The sequence below is a fragment of the Mauremys mutica genome, chromosome 23 (assembly GCF_020497125.1).
Source record: "Mauremys mutica isolate MM-2020 ecotype Southern chromosome 23, ASM2049712v1, whole genome shotgun sequence".
Lineage (NCBI taxonomy): Eukaryota > Metazoa > Chordata > Testudines > Geoemydidae > Mauremys > Mauremys mutica.
The window spans coordinates 16,283,089-16,301,724 of record NC_059094.1 but is presented as its reverse complement, the minus strand read 5'-3'; the positions used below and the strand labels follow the sequence as shown (position 1 = coordinate 16,301,724).

Sequence of the window (18,636 nt, the reverse complement as noted above, 5' to 3'; positions counted from 1 at the left end):
ACAGAGCAACAGGGACCAGTTAGCCACCTCTGCTGCGAGAACCTGCTGGGGGTCCCAGCCTGGTTTCCAGGAGACAAGTGCTCATAGCACATTAACCACCCCTGTGACTGGCACCAGCTTCAGCTGGCCCCCTCAGCAGGCAGGCCAGAGACTGGAAGGGCCATGGACGCTGAAACCCCCTCTCGTTCTAAGCTCAGGGCTGAGGCACAGGGACAGCCTGTAGCAATCCTTCCTCTGGCGAGGTAGGTCCGTGTGAGCCTACCCATGGGGGAAACTGAGGCACAGAGGGGTTTGTTCACTTGCCCACGCCTACAGAGTGAGCCTGGGCTTAGAACCCAGGCGTTCCCCTGCTCCCAGTCCCAGGCTCAGGCCGTTAGGCGACCATAACAATAGACTTTTCTTTGACCAGCTGACGTGACAGAAGCGGATACTCACGGGGAGTCCCGGTGGCCCTGGCAGTCCAGGCTGGCCCTGGCAGTGCAGAAGAAGAGAGTCAATGTTAGATCAGGGTGGGAAATGGGACGCGGGGGCAGAGGGAATTATCGGATTTCAAAAAAACTATTGATTAAAAATGTGCACCCAGATCCACTCCAGGGGCGGAAATCAGCATCGCTCCATTGGCTTCGGCAGAGCTGTGCACACGCTCGGCTCTTTGGGGTGGGCACTGTCATTCTGTTGTGTGTTTACATGGGTCCTGCTCCATGGCTAGGACTGGGGAACCTAGGTGCTATTGTAATAACAACAATTAACAGTGCACCGGAGCGGAGGACCAGTCTCACTCTGGATCGGATTCAGCTCCCATTGAAATCAAAGATTCTCCATTCATTGGCCCACATCTCACTGGCGCAATCAAGCCCTTGCTCTTGGGAGCACCAAAGCTCACCCCCATCATTCCTCACCCACCTGTCGACGGGCGCGTAGCTCACCCCCAGGAACGTCTCCCTACTCTGGGCACGTACCGGGCCAGGCAATGGGGCCCGACCCTGACTGGAGCCTTTCGGTGCAATGAGTAGGGTGGCTTCTTATCTCACCTTCGTGTTGGTCTCAGCCCAGGATCCTGGCCTGAGGCAAAGGTGGAGTCCGTGAGGCTGCGCCGTTTTACACCCGCTGAGGGCCTGACTACACCTAACTAGATCCCAAATATTCCCTGTCCCCAGTACGTGGCTAAACTGGGCATCCGCCCAACAGAACTCACCACCCCAGCTTCCTATCACTCCCCCTTCCGCGCCCATCTCCTCTCGAGGGAGGGACAAGGCCGCGCTGGAGCTGGAGCCCAAGAGACGAACACCCGTCACTTACTTTAGTCCCTGGCCTCCCGCGTGGCCCCGGTTCCCCCTTCGCGCCGGTCAGGCCCTGCGGGAGGAGAGATGGCAGATAGTCAGGCTCGTTGTTAGACCCTTCCCTGTCACTTTCCATCCAGTTGGGCTCTCCACGCAATTGGATTCATGCTGGGGTTGTTTTAGCCACCTAGTTTGCTGGGTTATTAACAAGCTATTAAGGGCTCATCCATCTGTTCTGAAGACAAGAGGCAGCAAACGCTGAAATGTCGCTTTTGCCCTAGAGCTAAGTTGAGGTGCCATGAAACAGAGGGAATAAACCGCCGTCCCACCTCTTAGCAATGCCACCGCTGCTGCCCATCAAGACTTCCTTCTTTTCAAGCCAAAATTAGATGGACCTAGCTACTCCCTCGTGCCCTGAGCACCGTAGCTAGATTGACCAGAGCCCCAGCGTAGACACAGCTAGGCAGACAGAAGGATTCTTCCATCGAGCCAGCTACTGCCTCTTGGAGAGGTAGATTAATTACAGCAACAACCAAAAACCCATCCATCGACACAGGAAACGTCTACGCTTCACCGGTCCGGCGGCACAACTGCAGTGCCATGTAATGTTGACGTGGCCACAGATTTCAGCTGTTTTGGCATTTGCCCATGACACAAGCTCAGCGGGCCAGGTCTCAGCACAGGCACTTTGCCCTCGGGAGTGCTGTATTCACATCCCACGTGGGAGTTACCGCTGCATCCTGCACTGACACCTTAGCGGATATCTGTCCACATCAAAGAAGGCACCAAACATGAGCAAGGTGCCAGTCATGTGAATAATCCCAGTGAAATCACTGGGCCAAATTTTAACCTCATTTACGTCGGTATAAATCAATGGAGTTACACTGGATTTACACCACTTTATGAATGAGATTGGAGTCTTGCTCGCAGGAATTTGTTCCCCTGCGTGAGGGGTGCAGGATCAGGCAGAGAACACAACACACAGCAAATGACTCACCGTCACGTAATTCCTGTATTGAAAATGAGGCTGTTAGTCTCCATGCTGAGACAGAATTCCTTATAACTCTGTGTGTGTGCGTGTCCGTGTATTTTTGGACGAGTGGGGAGCTCCTAGGAGCTCCTATTTATAAAGGGAGATGGGATATAACAGTCACTGAGACCAGAGAATTAAATTTCAATGCCATCACCAGGACAGGTGAGAGGAAGTTACAAACCAGAGGTCCTATCCTGCAACCCTTCTGGGAGCAAATCCTTCCTTGAGTGAGCAAGGATTATTTGTGGGATTGAGGGTTTCAGGATCAGGTCCTCAGAGTGAAGAAACCAGCCCAGCTCCAAAGGTCCCCACTCCTCCACAGCACAGGGAACAACAAGGATATAAAATAAAAGTTAGAAAAATAATCAAACTGAGTGTCCATTGTTATTGAGATAAACATTTACTTGATGTTCAGATACTGCAATGAGATGGGACAGATAGATATGTGAGTATGGATGGATAACTAGACAGATGTAATAATATGCATAGTTGCATCTCAGTTACAACAGTGTAAATCTGGAGTGACTCCAGATTTACACTAGCATAGGCCCCTGAGGTCTGAATCTGGCTCACTCTAAGGAGGTTTTCATATCCACCTCTGAGTGTTTGAGCTACACTCTTTGCAAGGTCTAATTCCTAGCTCTTTAAAGCACCCTGACATAGTGAATATGAAAGACTCTGTATTTCGCTCAATTCTTTTCTACTTTATTCTAATAATTGAGATCCGTAGTGGGAGGATTAGTCTGGATGAATAAAACATTGTCGTAATAAGGTTTATTATTCTATTCATTTATTATTGAAGGCAAGAACTGAAGTCAACAGGTTTAAGAAATCGCTTCCAATTGCAAAATATATATATTAAAAAAATAGGATTGTATAGTTTCACTGTGTTTCTGCCTGTCTGTAATTGTCTGTGTAGCTCTGCCTCTCAGCCACAAACACAACTGCCCTCCGGAGATACACACCCACGCTTCAAACTCAGACACCCCTCGACACTCCCTGCTCAGACACCATGCCCCACATCCACACACACCCTCTAGCTACTTATCCTGCCCCACAACAACATACTCCCCTCAGTACCCCTCCAAGCTGAATCAAACACCTCAATGCAAATATTCAAACACCACCCACCTCCCCACACACCCAGGCCGATGCCTTCTGCCCCAAACACCCTCAGCCCTGCTCACACCATAAAACATCAACCTGCTCTCAGACCCATAGAGACGCCCACCTCCCCAGCACATCCATCCCTGTATTGAGACACACTCTACACACAGACATCACACAAACCAGTGCACACCCTCCACACACACACTTTTCCTTTAGTCCTTAAAGCATTTTTAAAGCCACAAACCCTGCAGTCATTATGAACAGCCCCTGTGAACCCCAAGCCCAGTGATAAAAATGTAGGTGCAGCCTTGAGTCCTGGGTACACTACAGCTCCTACGGATGCTACCACTCAGGAGCTGTCCTGCTGGAGAATTATATATCCCATTTTTGCCAGTGCGGACAAAGCCGATGGGATGGCTTCTGATCTCATTTACACCAGTGTCAATTGGGAGTGACTCCAGTGGATTTACACTGGAGTCAACGAGATCCAAATCGGGGCCTATCCCAGCAGCTGTGGTTAGAGAAATATGTGTTGTAGGCTGGTGCCTCTATGTTCTGAGGGTTTCTGACTCTGATCCAACGCTCCCTGATGTCTGATTTCAGTGGGTAACAGACCAGGCCTTGTAGGGGGAACTCATGAGACCATGTGCCCTTTTAGGGAGCAGGTGGATGGGGAGGGTAGGCTGGTAACCAGCAGCAGCCAGAGAAGCTTCCAGTCAGCCTGGATTGCTCATTGCAAATACAGGCACCCTGAGCTTCTGCACAAAGGCATTTGGGGGCAACAGAAATGGGTCCAAAGGGTTTTTAGCAGAATGCAGGGCTGAGCCCCTGCCGGACTGTGAGAAGCGACTCTGCGTAAGAAGACGCCTCTCGGGTCTCTAAAAGGCCTTTCCGGCTCCAGACAGAGTTAATAACGAACAGCGCCGAGTGCGATAATAGGCTCAGATTCAGTACAATGAGTCCTGGCCAAATTCCTCCTCATCCCGCTGCCAGAGATCAGAGTTAGCCAAAGATCCCTCTCAGATTAAAGACCTTCGGCTGGAGAATTCCCAGCCCTCTGATCTCCCACTCATGTGGGGTGGCTGCATCCCTTCAGAGCCCCCGGGCAACTACCCGATGGCCCCACGCAGGGTCTAGCACCCAGGGACGAGCTGGCCTAGTGTGTGGATGCACCAGCCATTCCTCTCCGCTTTCACTGTGCTCTGCTCCTGCTTCAATCCCCCCAGCCCAGCGCGTTCCGTGGGGTCAGCTGTTGCCTCCCCAGGATGTAAACGCACGGCAGAGTACAGCACAGCTCACCGCCTCTCAGAGGGGTTTGCGAGGCAGGACTGAGGGATGTGGCAGAAATGATAGGGCAGGCCAGGAACGGAACCGTCGAGGGGACTGCAGGAGAGGATTGAGGTGCACTGGCAGAGCTGGGGAGCGGGGAGCCCAGGGCTGCAACAACAGGGGGCCGTCACGATAGGACCCAGGTTCCCCGGGCAGAACTGAGGTGGGTGGGGAGGCAGGCATGGACTAGCAGAGGTTCGTGCTGCTGCAGGCTGGGACTGAGCATTAGCAGAGCTGGGAGCGGGTGAATGAATTGGAGCAGCAGGGAGGCTTCAGCTGGGTGCTGAAGCACATGAGCGGAGCCTTGTGGACAAACAGCTGCCTTTGCATAATCTGAGCAAGGCTGGAAACATACAGCACCCTCTGGGCTATCTGTTTATTGAGTCAGCCCACCTGCCTGGGGAACGAGCGAGCGCTGTTTCAGAGAGTGCTGACTCCACCCGTTCGATGACCCCGGAGACTCGCCGTCGGGCTCAGCCATTCTGTTGCACGTTCCCCTCTCTGCAGGTCTCCCCTCCCCAGGTCGGAGCCATGACACGTCTCTGCTCCCCAGACCAGTCTCCTCATTGGTGCTCCAGACACCCACAACTCCCCTCCGACAATGATCAACCCCCACCCATCCCGCCTCCTCCTGCCCCGACACATGAAGGAAGGATCATTTCCTCCTCTGAGATCAGCTGTTTCTTCCCACCTTAATGACTACATTTCCCATCAGGACCCTCTTCCCTTTAGCCTTGCAGTTGGAATCCCGTTTGTGAATATTCATATCTAAGCCAGGCGGATCTGTGACCCCAGCCCCTGCATCCCATGCGCATGACAGGATCCCTGAGGATGGGCTGGGATCTGGAGGCTCAGGACGAGGGCTAAGTCCACAAAGCACAGCCGTGGACAGGGGAGTCTGGAACAACGAGTCGAAGGCGCAGAACGGGAAGCAACTCTGTCATCTAACAAGCAGCCGTGAGAGGAGAATGGGATTGTACTCACATCAATGCCTGGCTTCCCCGGGGGCCCGTCCGGACCTGGAATGCCTGGTTCCCCCTTGGAGCCCTTGAAAATAGGGATTGGGAAAAATTAAAGGCAACGTCCGGAGAAGGCGTGGAAATCAAAGCATGTCGGAGAGCTGGTGGCACACTCACCGGGGTCCCAGCAGCGCCTGGCGGGCCTTTGTCACCCTAGGGAAACAAGAGAGCGTTAAAAACAGGATCCATCCTGGGCTTCTGCAAAACCTTCCATTCCTGAGCACCAGAGGGATGGTCTGCGAAGCACATCCAGGTGCCTTCTCCACCACAGCGGAGAACTGTCAGCCCCCAAGACTGGAGGCAGATCTGCCCTGCTGGAGGATTTCTATCCAGGCAGGTGTCAGTCTCCAAACAGCTTCCTCTCCCCATCTGGTTTGCCGCACGGGGACTCAGGTCTGCCGTCAAGCCGATTCTTTGGTGTAAAATCCAAACAGGATCCATTTTAACAGTCACTCGAAACCTGACCGAGCAGGAGCAGTGAACACACGGGAGGGGGCGGAACTGAGGGGCAGAGTGAACTGGAGCGGTTGGAACAGCAGGCCAGGAGGGGAGAGTTGCTCCCAAATGCTGCAACCAGAGAGAGGAACGAAGCACATGCAAGCTAGGGGGGTGGATCCCAGCTCCACCACCTGCCCATTGCAGTAAAGCAGGTTTGTCTCCAGGGTTTCTCTGCATGCTGCTCTAATATCCATCTGCTCTGCAACCAAGCTCTCTGGGTGCCCCAGGGATTAGAACCAGGATTCACTTTCTGTAAGGGGACGTACTCAGGAGTATCTTAACTTTAAGGGGGGAGCCATACTGTGCTCTGGTTTGGGAACGGGATTGCTCCAGCCTGCCCAGAAGGGCAGCCACCGCTGGGATGGGATGTGGCAGCTGTGGAACAGAACACGATGCACCAGCTTAGGACCGGCTGAGAAGGAAGCTCTAGTCAGTTGAAACCCGAGGGAGGAATTTAGGGGGATGAAGAATGACCCGAATTGGAATGTGGCCTGTCTGATGGGATAACAAGGCGTCTCACAACCCAGGCTTCACTCGTACTTCTCAGCCAAGGGCTGGCGTGTTAAACACGAGGACACTGGGGCATAACGTGGATTTGACCTGGGCTGGCTAGTTTATGGGGGCTGCCTGCATTGGAACAAAGAGCAGTTTAGTTCTTCAGTCCTGCTTCAAGGGATAAGATGGCAGCAACAGGCACCAGGCCTCTAAATGTCTGAACTAGCCTCTCACCCACTGCTTCAAGGGCCCCAAAAAGTTCTGCAAAGAGCCCTCAGGAGGCCTCAGGTTCACATAGTGGAGCCACTGCCAATAAAGGTGCATCATTAGCCCACCGATGAGCCAGCCCTAAGCAGTGCTACATGGTTACTTGGCTGCCTGAGATGAGACGAATCCTTCCTGGGCTGCACGTGACCACACTGGCCTGGAGATGACAATCACCAGCCAAATCAGGCCGCGCTCACCCTGCGCACCTGTCCGGACTAGAGCAGGCTTTGTGCAAATGCTCCACGGGATTTTGCAAGAGAGACAGCTCGTCAAAAACCACTGCCCTCCTCCCCCACCCCGGCTGCCAGCTTCCAGGGGGTGGGTCCCAAGGAGAAGCCACAGCTACATTCAGTTTATAAATAGCACCAAACTCTCACACTGGGGATGGTGCGTCTCTCCGGAGGGGCTGGGCCCAGAGAACAGGTCAGTTCGTGATTACTCACAGGCCTGGCCTATCTTCCCAGCACCCTCCCTGAGCCTTGGGCGGAAAGGTGTCAGCGCTCTGGCACCGCATGCCCTTTGGAAACCTCACCACTGCATCCCCAGTGAGCAGGCAATCACCCCATTGCTCCAAACGCCCCGATCCCTCCCCCTGCACTGCCAAACCCCCGTGACCCCTTTCCCTCTCCCCCCACGGCATTTTCGATCATGCTTCCTGCCGGAGCCACGTGTAGACCCTTTCCCTCCACCCCTTCCTCCTCCCTTCGGATCCCCTTTGGGCCAAATCCCACAAAACCAACGGGAGCCACCTGAATGGGGGAGCCTCAGGATCGGGCCCTCTGCACGGCGCTTGATGCAGGTGGCTTTACTCTAGGCTTGTTTTCGGTACATTTCAGAGACTTTTACTCATTTCTGACAGCGCCCAGAGCAATCTGGCCGGGGCTCCAGGGAGCAGGGGAAGAAAAGCTTTGCAAATACAGTTATTATTTTAATTATTAACCATTCTGAGCCAGATTTGCAAAGGCATTTCGGAGCCTAAAGGCGCAGATAAGCACCTAATGGAATTGGGAAAATCCCTTAATACCCACTGATTTCAAGGTGCTTTTGAAAAAAATCTCACCAGGTGACTAGCTGTACTTTTAGGCATCTAAAGACCCTTGAAAATCTGGCCCTTGGAGACAAGTCTGCCCTCCTGGCTATCAATTTGCATCCCAGAAAAAAACCAGGCTTTGCAAATCCACCCTCTAGTGACTTCAGAAGGGACAACCCTGGCCCAGGCTACTGTGAAACGGACAGAGAGGCCCGTGCGACGATGCTGAGCCCAGGAGTCTCTTTTAAGACACAGCGGTGGGTGCCCTTATATTTATCTGTATTGCAACAGAACTCAGAGGCCCCAATCAGGACCAGGGTCCTGTTGCATTGCTCACTGCACAAACACATAGAAAGAGGCAGCTGCGTGCTGGCGAATCTAGGAGAGCCGCCAAGGAGAGGGTTAAGATCTAATGTCCCAGTTTCTCTCCCCCGACCTGCCCCGCATTGTAGGAATGAAGGGGTTTGGGTCCTCCGAGTTTAAAAGGGTCTGTGCCTTTTATTTCCACCACTAGGCAAAACAGCAGCTCCCTGCTAGTTGCAGAGACCCATAGATGTGACGGCCACAAGGAAACTAACCTAGTTAGTTTCAGGAGGAAGCTTGGTAATTTCATGAATAGACTGACACGGCCGGAGGGGCCAGTGATGGCAGAGGGCTGGGTGAGCCAGCAGGTCCCATCCACTCCTTTGTTCCCTATGATCCTGACCTCCTGCGTAACACAAGCCAGAGAACGTCCCCCGGTGACTCCCGCAGCCAGCCCAGTGGCATGGCAAAGGCTGACTCCGCGGAGGTTTGCATGTCAAGCCCGATCCTGCTGCTGGGGGGAGTTTAATCTGGACTTAGAGACCACTTGGCTCCAGTTTAAGTTAGGAGAGGAGGGGTCTTGGCAGAAGGACCCCATCCCACCACACACACAGAACAGAGGCTCAGCACACAGACCGTGCACACCTCCGCCCTCTGCTGGCCGCAGCTGAGAAGTACAACTATGTGCCCTGACACAATGCCCCTCTTTGTCCCTAATGCTCCCTGCCCCCCTCCTTCCCCCAGCCCTTGCTCAGGCTCCTGAGCTGTGTACTCACATCAGTGCCGTCGGATCCTGGCACTCCTGGTGGACCCGGGGGCCCCCGGGGGCCGGGCTCTCCTGGAGGACCTTGCTGAGGAAAAGGAAAGAGAAGCACAGGTTCCCGGTCAGAGAGCTCACGGCCCGGCTAACCCAGAGAGACGCCTGGGCTGGGCGAGACGTCGGCTCGCAGGGCAGGCCAGCGGGGCGCTGGTGTAACGCTCCAGCCGTCGGCCATTCCGTGCCATGGGGAACCCTTCCCCGAGAAGCGGGGAGTAGGCGACACACAGCATAGCAGCCAGCCCAGGGCCCGACAGCTGCTTCTCCCCGTCCCGAGCTGCCCTTGCAGAACAGCCCATCCGCCAGCAATTTTGTTCTGACTAGCGAAGGAAGCAGGCACGAGGCTTCTCCCCGGTAGCTGGGGTTTATTTAGGGATGAATGGGGCAGGCCAGGGACAGCTTCTAAGCAAGCCGTTCCCTGAATCTGCTCCTGGTTCTCAAACACCCCAGCTGGGGTTTGCATTTTCTCCTCTATAGAGTGAAACCCAGAGCCTGACTCTGATCTCAGGCACATGGAGGTAAATCAGGAGTAGCTCCATGGAAACCGGTGGAATTACAGCCCTTGTGTATGTGTGAGATCAGAATCATGCTTCCACCCACCCATCCCACCTCCAAAAGGCAACTCCGATCTTAAGGATGCGCTTTAAAGTAGCCTCTGTTTTTGCAGCTCACCTTAGTTGATCCAGAGTTAAAGATCCAGGCTGAACTATCCGAAGTTGCTGAGGGGATTTAAATGGCCCAGGGCCAATCATTTTAAAGGGAATGGAGTGTCCAAATCCCTTAGGCAATTTTGGAAATCTCACAGCCTTAAACCCTGCTAGGAGAGAATAGGCATCTTTGCAGAAGCAGCCTTGTCTGCTTTTGAGGTAGGAATTCCACAAATAAATCCCTGCTCCCCTTTCGGGGCGTGCTAAGGAAAGAGACTAAAAGCAGAGATGGAATTCAGGGATTCTTGGAAATAAAAAATCAGACGGGCTGGTTGCATCTTACATGGCCAGCGACAGCTTGGGGCTTTGTTCTTCACTCCTCGGTGCTTATTTATTCTAAAGGGAAGAGGCCAGTTGCTTCTGTACATTTGTTAGAAAGAAAAAAAAAGAAAAAAAAAAGCTCAGCATTGCTCCTTATGCATAAATAGCAGCAGGAGAGAGCGAGGTTTCCTGGAAGCACCCAATGAATAGGCACCTTTGTCCTTGCAAATGCTTCTTTGTTTTAAGGGCTCCCAAGCCCTAGGCGCCGTTGTGGACTCAAGCCGGCCCCTTGCAGTGGATTCAGCTCCGTTCCAGGCTCCTACAAGCCACTATGCATCCACCACAAGCCTCTTCGGTGCAAGCGACTGTGTGTTCCAGCTCTCTGTCAAGGGAGAGCTTCCTTCAGAGCGGCCCAGTTCAGCTCTGGCCCATCTTCTCTCCCACTCGCTGCTTGGAACCTTTCTTTGGAAAGTGACACTTCCACTTTAAAAAATTGATTTTCATTTTTTGTTTTCTTTTGTTGGCCAAAAAAAAAAAAATACCTAGTATTCTTGGGAGTCCCTCTGTAGCACGCAAATTGGGGGCAGAGGGAGTATTTCCTTCTAGTACTAACCTATCCACTATCAGGGCTAGCTTATCTCTGGCTCCTAAAGACACGTCCAAGGAGCATCTTTCCTTCTCGTTAGAATGCCCCAGGTTGCATGATGCTTCCAAAAATCGTCAAGGGGGACAAGGGTAGGGGGAGAGAATATCCCCAACCTGGCTCCATCTCAAATAGGGCTTTATCCCCATTATCCCTCTTTGCAAAGATCCAGGGACCTACAAAGGCCTGCTGCCTTTCTGCAAATCCTTCCATTCAAACCCTTCCCTAGCAATCGCTAACGAACGCAGCCCTCCTCCCTGAGCAGTTCTGCAGCGACTCAATTGCAGCAGGATTCCTCCTAACCAGAAACACGCAGGCACGGCCCCGAGAGGACGGGAGGCAAAAGACACAGATAGTGAACGAAAGAGAACCTTGTGAGTCTGAAAATCTCCAAAAGAACCGTGCCACTCGGGCGCTGCCGTTCTCCAAGGCCCCCTCAGTCTCCCAACAGAGATGAAGATGGTTTCAAGTATTTCGAGGTTATTTGGGGGTATGGGGGCTCTGGACTCCCCCTGGGAGTCCACTGGATTTTCCTTGCGCTAGGCGCTGCTAGAATGGGAAACTCACTGAAAGCTCATAGAAAAATAGGAGGCAAAGAATCAGAAAGCTGCTCGGCATTGCAAGCAATTTGACAAAAAAAATTAAACATTTTACAATGGGGTGCAGAGAGGGGACAGTTCGCCAGCCCCCGAGCCCAACCCTGATACATTCCAAGCATAAGGATATAAAAGGAGAACACTTACAAGCTGCGCCAGACATAGGCAGATGGCTTGGAGGAGAAGGCAGAGTTTTAGGCTACCAAAGGAGTTAGCCATGGTGAGGGCTTCTGGCTAGCTCAGAAGCAGGAGAGTTTCCCCTTCTGCTAGCTGAAAGTCCAGGTAAAGCCAGCCAGCCAGCCAGCCCTCAAATGCACAAGCTTGCAAATCCAACAGCTGGACAGACTTTTGCAATAGCCTGGAGGAGGAGAGAAGGTGGGGCAGACTCATTAATATGGAGCAGCTTGGGAGGTGAGGGCAGAGAGATTGGCTGGGAGCCCCCTTCACGCCCTCCTCTGTCACATGAGACCCCGGGGAACTAGCTCCAGTCCATGGCTCAGGTGAAGGGAAAGTTCTTCCAAGCAGGGCAGGCCAGGCCAGGGGACAGAGTCTAGCCAGAGAGTCTGTGCTTTCGAACTGAATGAGAGTCACAGTCACTGGCATTAAAAAGGCTTTAAAATAGCACGAGGGCTGTGAAAGAAGCCTACAGCTTAGCCAGAACATTCACAACTAAGGCTGTTGGTTAGGGTCACACTGACCGATCTATGCTAAGCAGCTTGGGCCCTGTTTGGTCCTTCAATGGGAGACCTGTGAGTGCTCCAGGGAGTGAGAAGAGTGACTCTGTCTCTGGGTAAGTGGGGGTCTCAATGCTGTGGGGCTAGAGGAAGCAGTGTGGGGGACTGGGTAGGGAGTGATCTCTTGGGGGAATCAATGCTGAGCCCAGCGCTGTGCTGTGGAGGTGATTTCTCCTCATAATCCGGGATGCTGTCGTGTGTGTGACTCCAGAAAAGGGGTGCTCTCAGTGCTGACCGCCATGCAGGACATGCCGTCTTTTGGCTGACATGTAAAACTGGGTCCTGATGAGTCTGTCCAATCAACCAAAATCAGTATTAGCTAGAAATGGGCCACAGTACAGATCCAAACCCCTTTGAGTTTCAGTGGTGATCAGGTCCAAATCCCCAGATTTGAATCTACCCTGTCGGTTTCATTGTGGGTCGAACAGGGGAGCCCTATTTCCCTGGTTCTGGTTCAGGTGGGGCCGACACGTCCCAAGAACTGCAGTTCACACACAAGATGTTGTTCCCAGACAGTGAAAAGCCCACGAGGTCAGTGTATCTAGCAGGTTTCTGTCCCTCTGGGCATCTGTACAATGTCTAATCTGAACCTAATCCCTAACTCCTGATCTCACTTCTAATCTAACACTCGCCCTCCGAACCTGTTTCAGACCTGAATGCCGCCCCCTGGACCCATCTGCCACAGACACATCAAGCCACTGACTGTCCAGATGAAATCAGTAAGAAAGCAGACTTCCTGGGGACTAAGGTAGCAGAGGCTTCTCCATTGGAAGGCTGCCAGAGTCACTGAGAAATTCCTCATTGGATTGTGAGTGACGTAGGGAAAGGAAAGAGAGAAGCTATGCTAGGAATTCACGCAGGGACCTTATGCTCCAAGTAGGAAGGAGGAGATGAGCCAATTTCTGTAGGAAGAATGGGCTCATCACAGATCCCACATGGCACCAGCGTAACCCACTGGAGAGCGTGTTACAAGCCCTGCTCTGTGCTGCTCCATAGAGCACATGAGTTGGTACCACCCCCATCTATGGAGCTTTGGCTCATGCTGGGCATTGCCTCTGCTTTTTTTTTTTTTTTTTTTTTTTTTAAAGCTCTGTAGGTCTCTGGTTCAATCCTGTGTGTGTCAGCCAGGCAGTAGCCATCTCACCAGCAGGGGGGTTATCTAGCTGAGGTGCTCAGAGTAGCCCAGCGCTTGGCTACGCACTCTTGCTGTGCATGGAGACATGGAATTGGCCGTCCTAGGGTCTGGCGAAAGATCCACCACAACCAGCAGCCTGCCCCAAATTCCCACGTCCTAAGTGCAGTGTAACTCAGTGTTGTGAACTCTCATGATTTTATCCTAAGCCTTGTGGTAGTCAGTATTTTCCTTAAAGCCCCAGCTGCTGGAGTCCCAAGATCCTCAGATCTCTCCCCCTCCCCCCCTTTTTTTTTTTAAACAAAAGGAGATTTCTACCCTGATGGTCTAAGAGAAAAACTGGGGGAAAATTTATTCAAGTAACTTAAGGCTCATAAAACAGAAAGTAAAGAAACAGAACCCAACACTTCTTAATTTAAAAAAACAATCAATCTCATGACTTTTAAGACAATCTTGAGATTTTGGCAGGGCCAGACTCAGGATTTTGAATGCCTGGGGGCTGGCAGTAATGAGAACTACTTCTGGCTTACCCAAGAGTAATTATACCTGCTAACATTAAAAACTGATCAACACAATGTCTTTTTACACAGCACAGAACTAGCTCCAACTATTAGGCCACATGTCGCAGTTCCAGGGGGAACTGTGTTTTAGACCTCTGTGCAGTCCCTCTGAAGTGCACCCCTCGGGCGGCAGATGTGGCTTCCTTCACCTTTCTCTGGTGGAACACCGCAATTCCACCACTCTTGGACTGGATCTCTGGGTTCCAACCCATTTCCTGAATATGAGAACACGATAGGCCTAGTTGTATTTGGCAACTGCAAGAAAACTTCTCTCTGGGAGCCTGGGACCTGCTGTTGGTTAAAGTGACCCAAACACAACTTCTTCAAAACAAACATACTGTTTATTCACCAAAAGGTACATAGCAAGCAGAGGAAAGTATTAAAACAACAAAAGTCTGGATGCGTCTGGTCTCACCTAACTTCATCCTTTCTTTAAGTTTTGGTAAGTTTCACTTAACCCAGCTACCTCCATCTCTGAGCTCGGCGAGACAAGCTGCGCTGTTGCATTCTCTCAGTGTCACTTCCAGCAGCTGCTCCCTACCCCCTTCCTCTGGAGGCACAGGTTTTTAAGGGCTTCGTGTCCTTTGATCCTAAATTCTGGTCTTGGGAAAATAAATCTGATAACCTGGCTGGAGCCAGGTAGGTAGACATTTCCTAATTAATAGCACCCCCATTGTCCTCCGAAGGACACTTGGTAATCTCTCTGGAGGTATCTTTGCCAGCGTTTCATTTCCCTCTTGAGCTCTCTAACCAGCCTCCTTTGATTGAACACCATGTAGTCAGATGGAATAATATCAACCAGGTAAACTGAGGCACGTATGCTAGTAATACAAAAAGAGATCTCTCTCATTCTCCACTCTGCGCCCCTTGCCAGAATCAGCAATAGAACCAATCTCATTTCTCAGTCTCTCACTCTGACCACTAGATCACACTCCCCTTGATTACTCACCTGCCAAAATTCAGCCTGTTGCAGGTAAACAAAGGAGAAATATTTTATTTGAAAGGGGGGTTTTGTGAGCACGTGTGTGTTTAGCTTTGCAGTCTGTGCACACACTCTGCTACTGATCCGGAATCTTGAGCCATTTATATGTGTTTCAGCACTTTGCTGTTCACCTTCAAAGGTTGCATTGGTCACTGTAATTAGAATATCTGTTGTTAGCAGGCCAGCTTTTGGAAGAGACTAGCATTGGGAAACAAAATATGCATGAACTGGTCAGTGCAGTGGGGGGATGGGGGCATAATCTTCTCTATCTACCTTAAGTCTTACTACGGCCCCTTTCCCTTTAGGGTCTATACACAGAAACAAGGGGCGATTCCCCCCAAAAATGCAAAAGTTTAATTCAGGCGCTCAACATCACAGATACAGCCCCTGCTGGAAGTCAGTGGTGCATCGAATTACTAACTGTGATGTGTAGCTAATAGCTGTAGAAGTTACTTAATTAGGAGTCTCCAGTGGATGGCTTATTGTCCTACTCAAAGGATGATGCTGGGATGGGGGAGGGTTGCAAGTCTCAAAATTAAATTGTATTATTATGTATTAATTATTCAGAGACCTGAGTTCTATTCCTGGCTCTGCCACTGACCCTGGGCAAGTCATGTCACCTCTCAGTGCCCATATTTCCCCTCCCGGCCTTTCCCTGCTGTATTTATTTATATTGAAAGCTCTTTGGGGGCAGGAACAGACTCTTGCTAGGTGTCTGTACAGCACCTGGCACAATGGAGCCCTGATCTCATTTGGAACATCTAGGCCCTATTGGAATACAAACAACAGTTATTACTATTTTGTATTACGGTAACGCCACCAACCAAGTTCGGGGCCTGTTGCGCTAGGCGCTGTACAGATGCTGAGTAACAAGACAGTCCGTACCCCAAAAAGCTAGATGTAGGTTATGACAAAGATGCACCGGGTGGGGAGACACAGAAAGTGGGGGAAGGGAGGAGACACGGTAACAGCAAAGTAAGCAAGTTATTGTGCAACCTTCACAGAGTTCAATGGGAGCTGCGAGCCTGCAGCACCTCCTAAAATTCCAGCCCTCAGTGAAAATAGTTCCACCCTTGTTGCACTTCACCTCCTTTTGATGTTGCAGAGACAGACTGAGGAGTACTGTATCTCTATCGCTAGTCCCCCTTCCACATTTTGGCATTCTCCATGGTCCTTTCCATGCTGCGCGACAGAGGAGAGCATGCAGCCCTTCGGAGATTAAGGACTAGATGCTCAGGTGGTGGAAATCAAAACCAATGGAGGAATGTGGACCGACACCAACTCTGAATCTGGCCCTTAATAGCAGCATGCCAAGACAAGGACAGAACCATGCAGAGGGGAAAGGGAACGGTAGAGGGCAGCAGAAAGCAGAGCAACTGTCTCTGTGTATGAATTGGGAGGGTTACCCCTCCTCTGCAATTTCCCTGTCTGAGAAAAACTACCTGCTAGGCTCCAGGAGATCACTTGTGCTGTTAAATCTCTTGTCATATGGCCCCAACTGAAAAACTTGCACTGTGGGCAGCTAAAGAGTCTCCCACCTAGGATTTCCCATTGCAAAGCCCCTGGTCCCATCCAGCCGGCACTGTTTATTGGCATGCCAGAGTTGGGCCATTTAAACAAGCACCACATTGTTTTAGAGACCCTGCTGATATCTTTGGCAATGAAAGGTGTGCAGCTGAAGGTTCGGCACATGCTGAAATCAGCTGGCGAGATTATCCTGGAGACTGAGCTGCGTTTCCAATGAATTATTTACTTTGAGCAGCATGGAAAGTGGTGATCATCTTTTAACTGCTGTTTCCCTGGGTGGAACTCAGGAGATCAGTGTATGGCTCTGCCACAGACTCCTAGGTAACCTTGGGCGAGTCACTTCATGTCTCTGGGCCTCAGTTCTCCATTTGTAAAGAGGGGACAGTAATACTTCCCTACCTCGTGGTGTTGCAGTGAAGATAAATGTTTGAAGGTTGCTTGCTTATTATGGAAGTGGGGGCCATATGAGTACCTAGTCAAACAGCTAGAATAAGAGTCTGAGATCCATTTATTAAACAGAGCAGTGAGCTCATCTGTTCTGTTATCCTGAGAGTGAGCAATGCCAAATGTTTGCACCGAACCGCAATGCTGCAGTGGATATTTTCTTCCTGACCTCGGCTTACACCTTGAAGCAAGAAGATGCTTTTCCTACTAACTTATTCATAGATGTCTAGTCTTTTAGTTTCTGAAACAAGGCACTTCTGTCCAACCCCACTGTCTCCACTCAGTACACCAGATATTCCCATGGTGAGTTCCTTTTGCAGTTATCAGAGGCACCAATCACCATTTGGTGTTGGGAAGAAATTCCCCTTCATGATGATGACTCTTGCACAATTCTCTGTATGCATTTTGCAGGGAGAAGTCACCTATTTTGTAGGCATTATTTATTGTTGGCCAATATTGGGGAGAAAATACTGAGCTACACAGACCTGTTGGTCACCTGCAATATTCCTGTAGCACTCTAGAAGGTGCTGTTCTTACCATTAGCTTTATGGTTGGTGCAGCGCTGGTTGCACAGCAGACAGCAGGGCACCTGAGTGCAGTTAGGAACCTTTGAGGATAGGCCATAGAACATAGGAACACGGGAGTGGAAGGGACATCCTGGGTCATCAAGTCCAGTTGCCTGCTGTTGCTGGCAATCTTGTCAATTATTAAACCTCCCTTCTTCATTGCATTTTAATAGCATCTAAGACAGTGGCTCTTTAAATGTCAGTGTTGCACAGCTAACAGCATCCTTATCTGCGATCCAGAGATCCTAGGCCTGAATACACTCTTGCAGTGTACCAGCAATTCCTACTGGCTTCAGTGAGAGAGTTTCTCATTTGCAAAGGCAGCACCATCAAGTCCCCTGCGTTCAAATCTCACACCAGGTCTTGGACTCATAGAAGCACCAAGTAGGTCAAAACTATCAACCTCTTCCTTGTCTTGCTAGGCCATATCCCATGAGAAAGAAGCCAGAGCAAGAGGAAAGTCCTGAGGATAATTAGATCTCACAAATCCAAATGAATTGGATCTCACAAATTAAAACCAGCTGTGACTCTCTAAGGCAAAACAAGAAAACCAAAAGAGCCACAGAATAAATCTTCAGTGTCACTAAGGACAGTCCTGTCCAGTCACTTCATAGTGAGTTCATTTCACTGAATAAAGAAATACCTGTGACAGAATGGAGCCTATTTTCTCTGGTGTGCGTCTCTGTGTTCAGTCAGCACCACAGTCCACATTTAAGGCCAGTTTCTCCTCTCACCTACACCAGTGAGACTCTGTTGGCTGTTGTGGAGTTACTCCTGATTGATACCACTGTAAGTGAGAGGAGAATCAGGCCCTTTGTTGCTTAAGAGAGCTGAGAAAAGGGAGATGGGGGAATAAATGAAACTGAGTCCTCACCATGTCCTCTAGCATAAAAAATGGCCTGCTTTAAGGAGATTAGTGTCCCGTCTTCTAAAAGGAAGGGGTGTTGGCTAGTGATTAGAGCACTCGACTCTGAGAAGCAGGATTCCTGGGTCAGATGCCCAGCTCTACCTGTGACTCAGTGTGACACTCAGCAAGTCACTATCCCTCAGTTTATCCAGCTATAAAATGGGGATAACAATTCCTCAAATGAGTGTAACGGGCTTTTGCAAAATGCCATGAGTTCCTTGGATGAAAGGGACTGTCAATGGTTAACTGCCCTTTCCGTTTTTAATCCTTGCCCGTTTTATGGCCAGCCTCCCTAGAGTCTGGGTACCCCAGTATCTATGTCTTGTTATATATATATATATATATATATATCCAGATCCCCTTTAAATTCACTACCTGGAACACCCCATCTCATGT

The 18,636-nt window shown here is 50.8% G+C and overlaps 1 protein-coding gene across 6 annotated transcripts in view; it reads right to left on the bottom strand.

Moving 5' to 3' along the window:
• COL9A2 (collagen type IX alpha 2 chain) overlaps window positions 1-18,636 on the bottom strand; it is a 49,260-nt gene that overhangs the window by 27,921 nt on the left and 2,703 nt on the right. For 2 of the 6 annotated variants that reach the window (XM_044998129.1, XM_044998127.1), the window contains 5 exons: window positions 9,141-9,215; window positions 5,889-5,924; window positions 5,737-5,799; window positions 1,300-1,353; window positions 436-471 (listed from right to left, as the gene is read on the bottom strand). In XM_044998129.1, the coding sequence (XP_044854064.1) occupies window positions 436-471; window positions 1,300-1,353; window positions 5,737-5,799; window positions 5,889-5,924; window positions 9,141-9,215 (264 nt within the window). Of the gene's footprint in view, window positions 1-435; window positions 472-1,299; window positions 1,354-5,736; window positions 5,800-5,888; window positions 5,925-9,140; window positions 9,216-11,535; window positions 11,755-18,636 lie in introns of those variants that run through there. The other 4 variants (XM_044998133.1, XM_044998128.1, XM_044998130.1 and 1 more) reach the window with 3 other exon arrangements.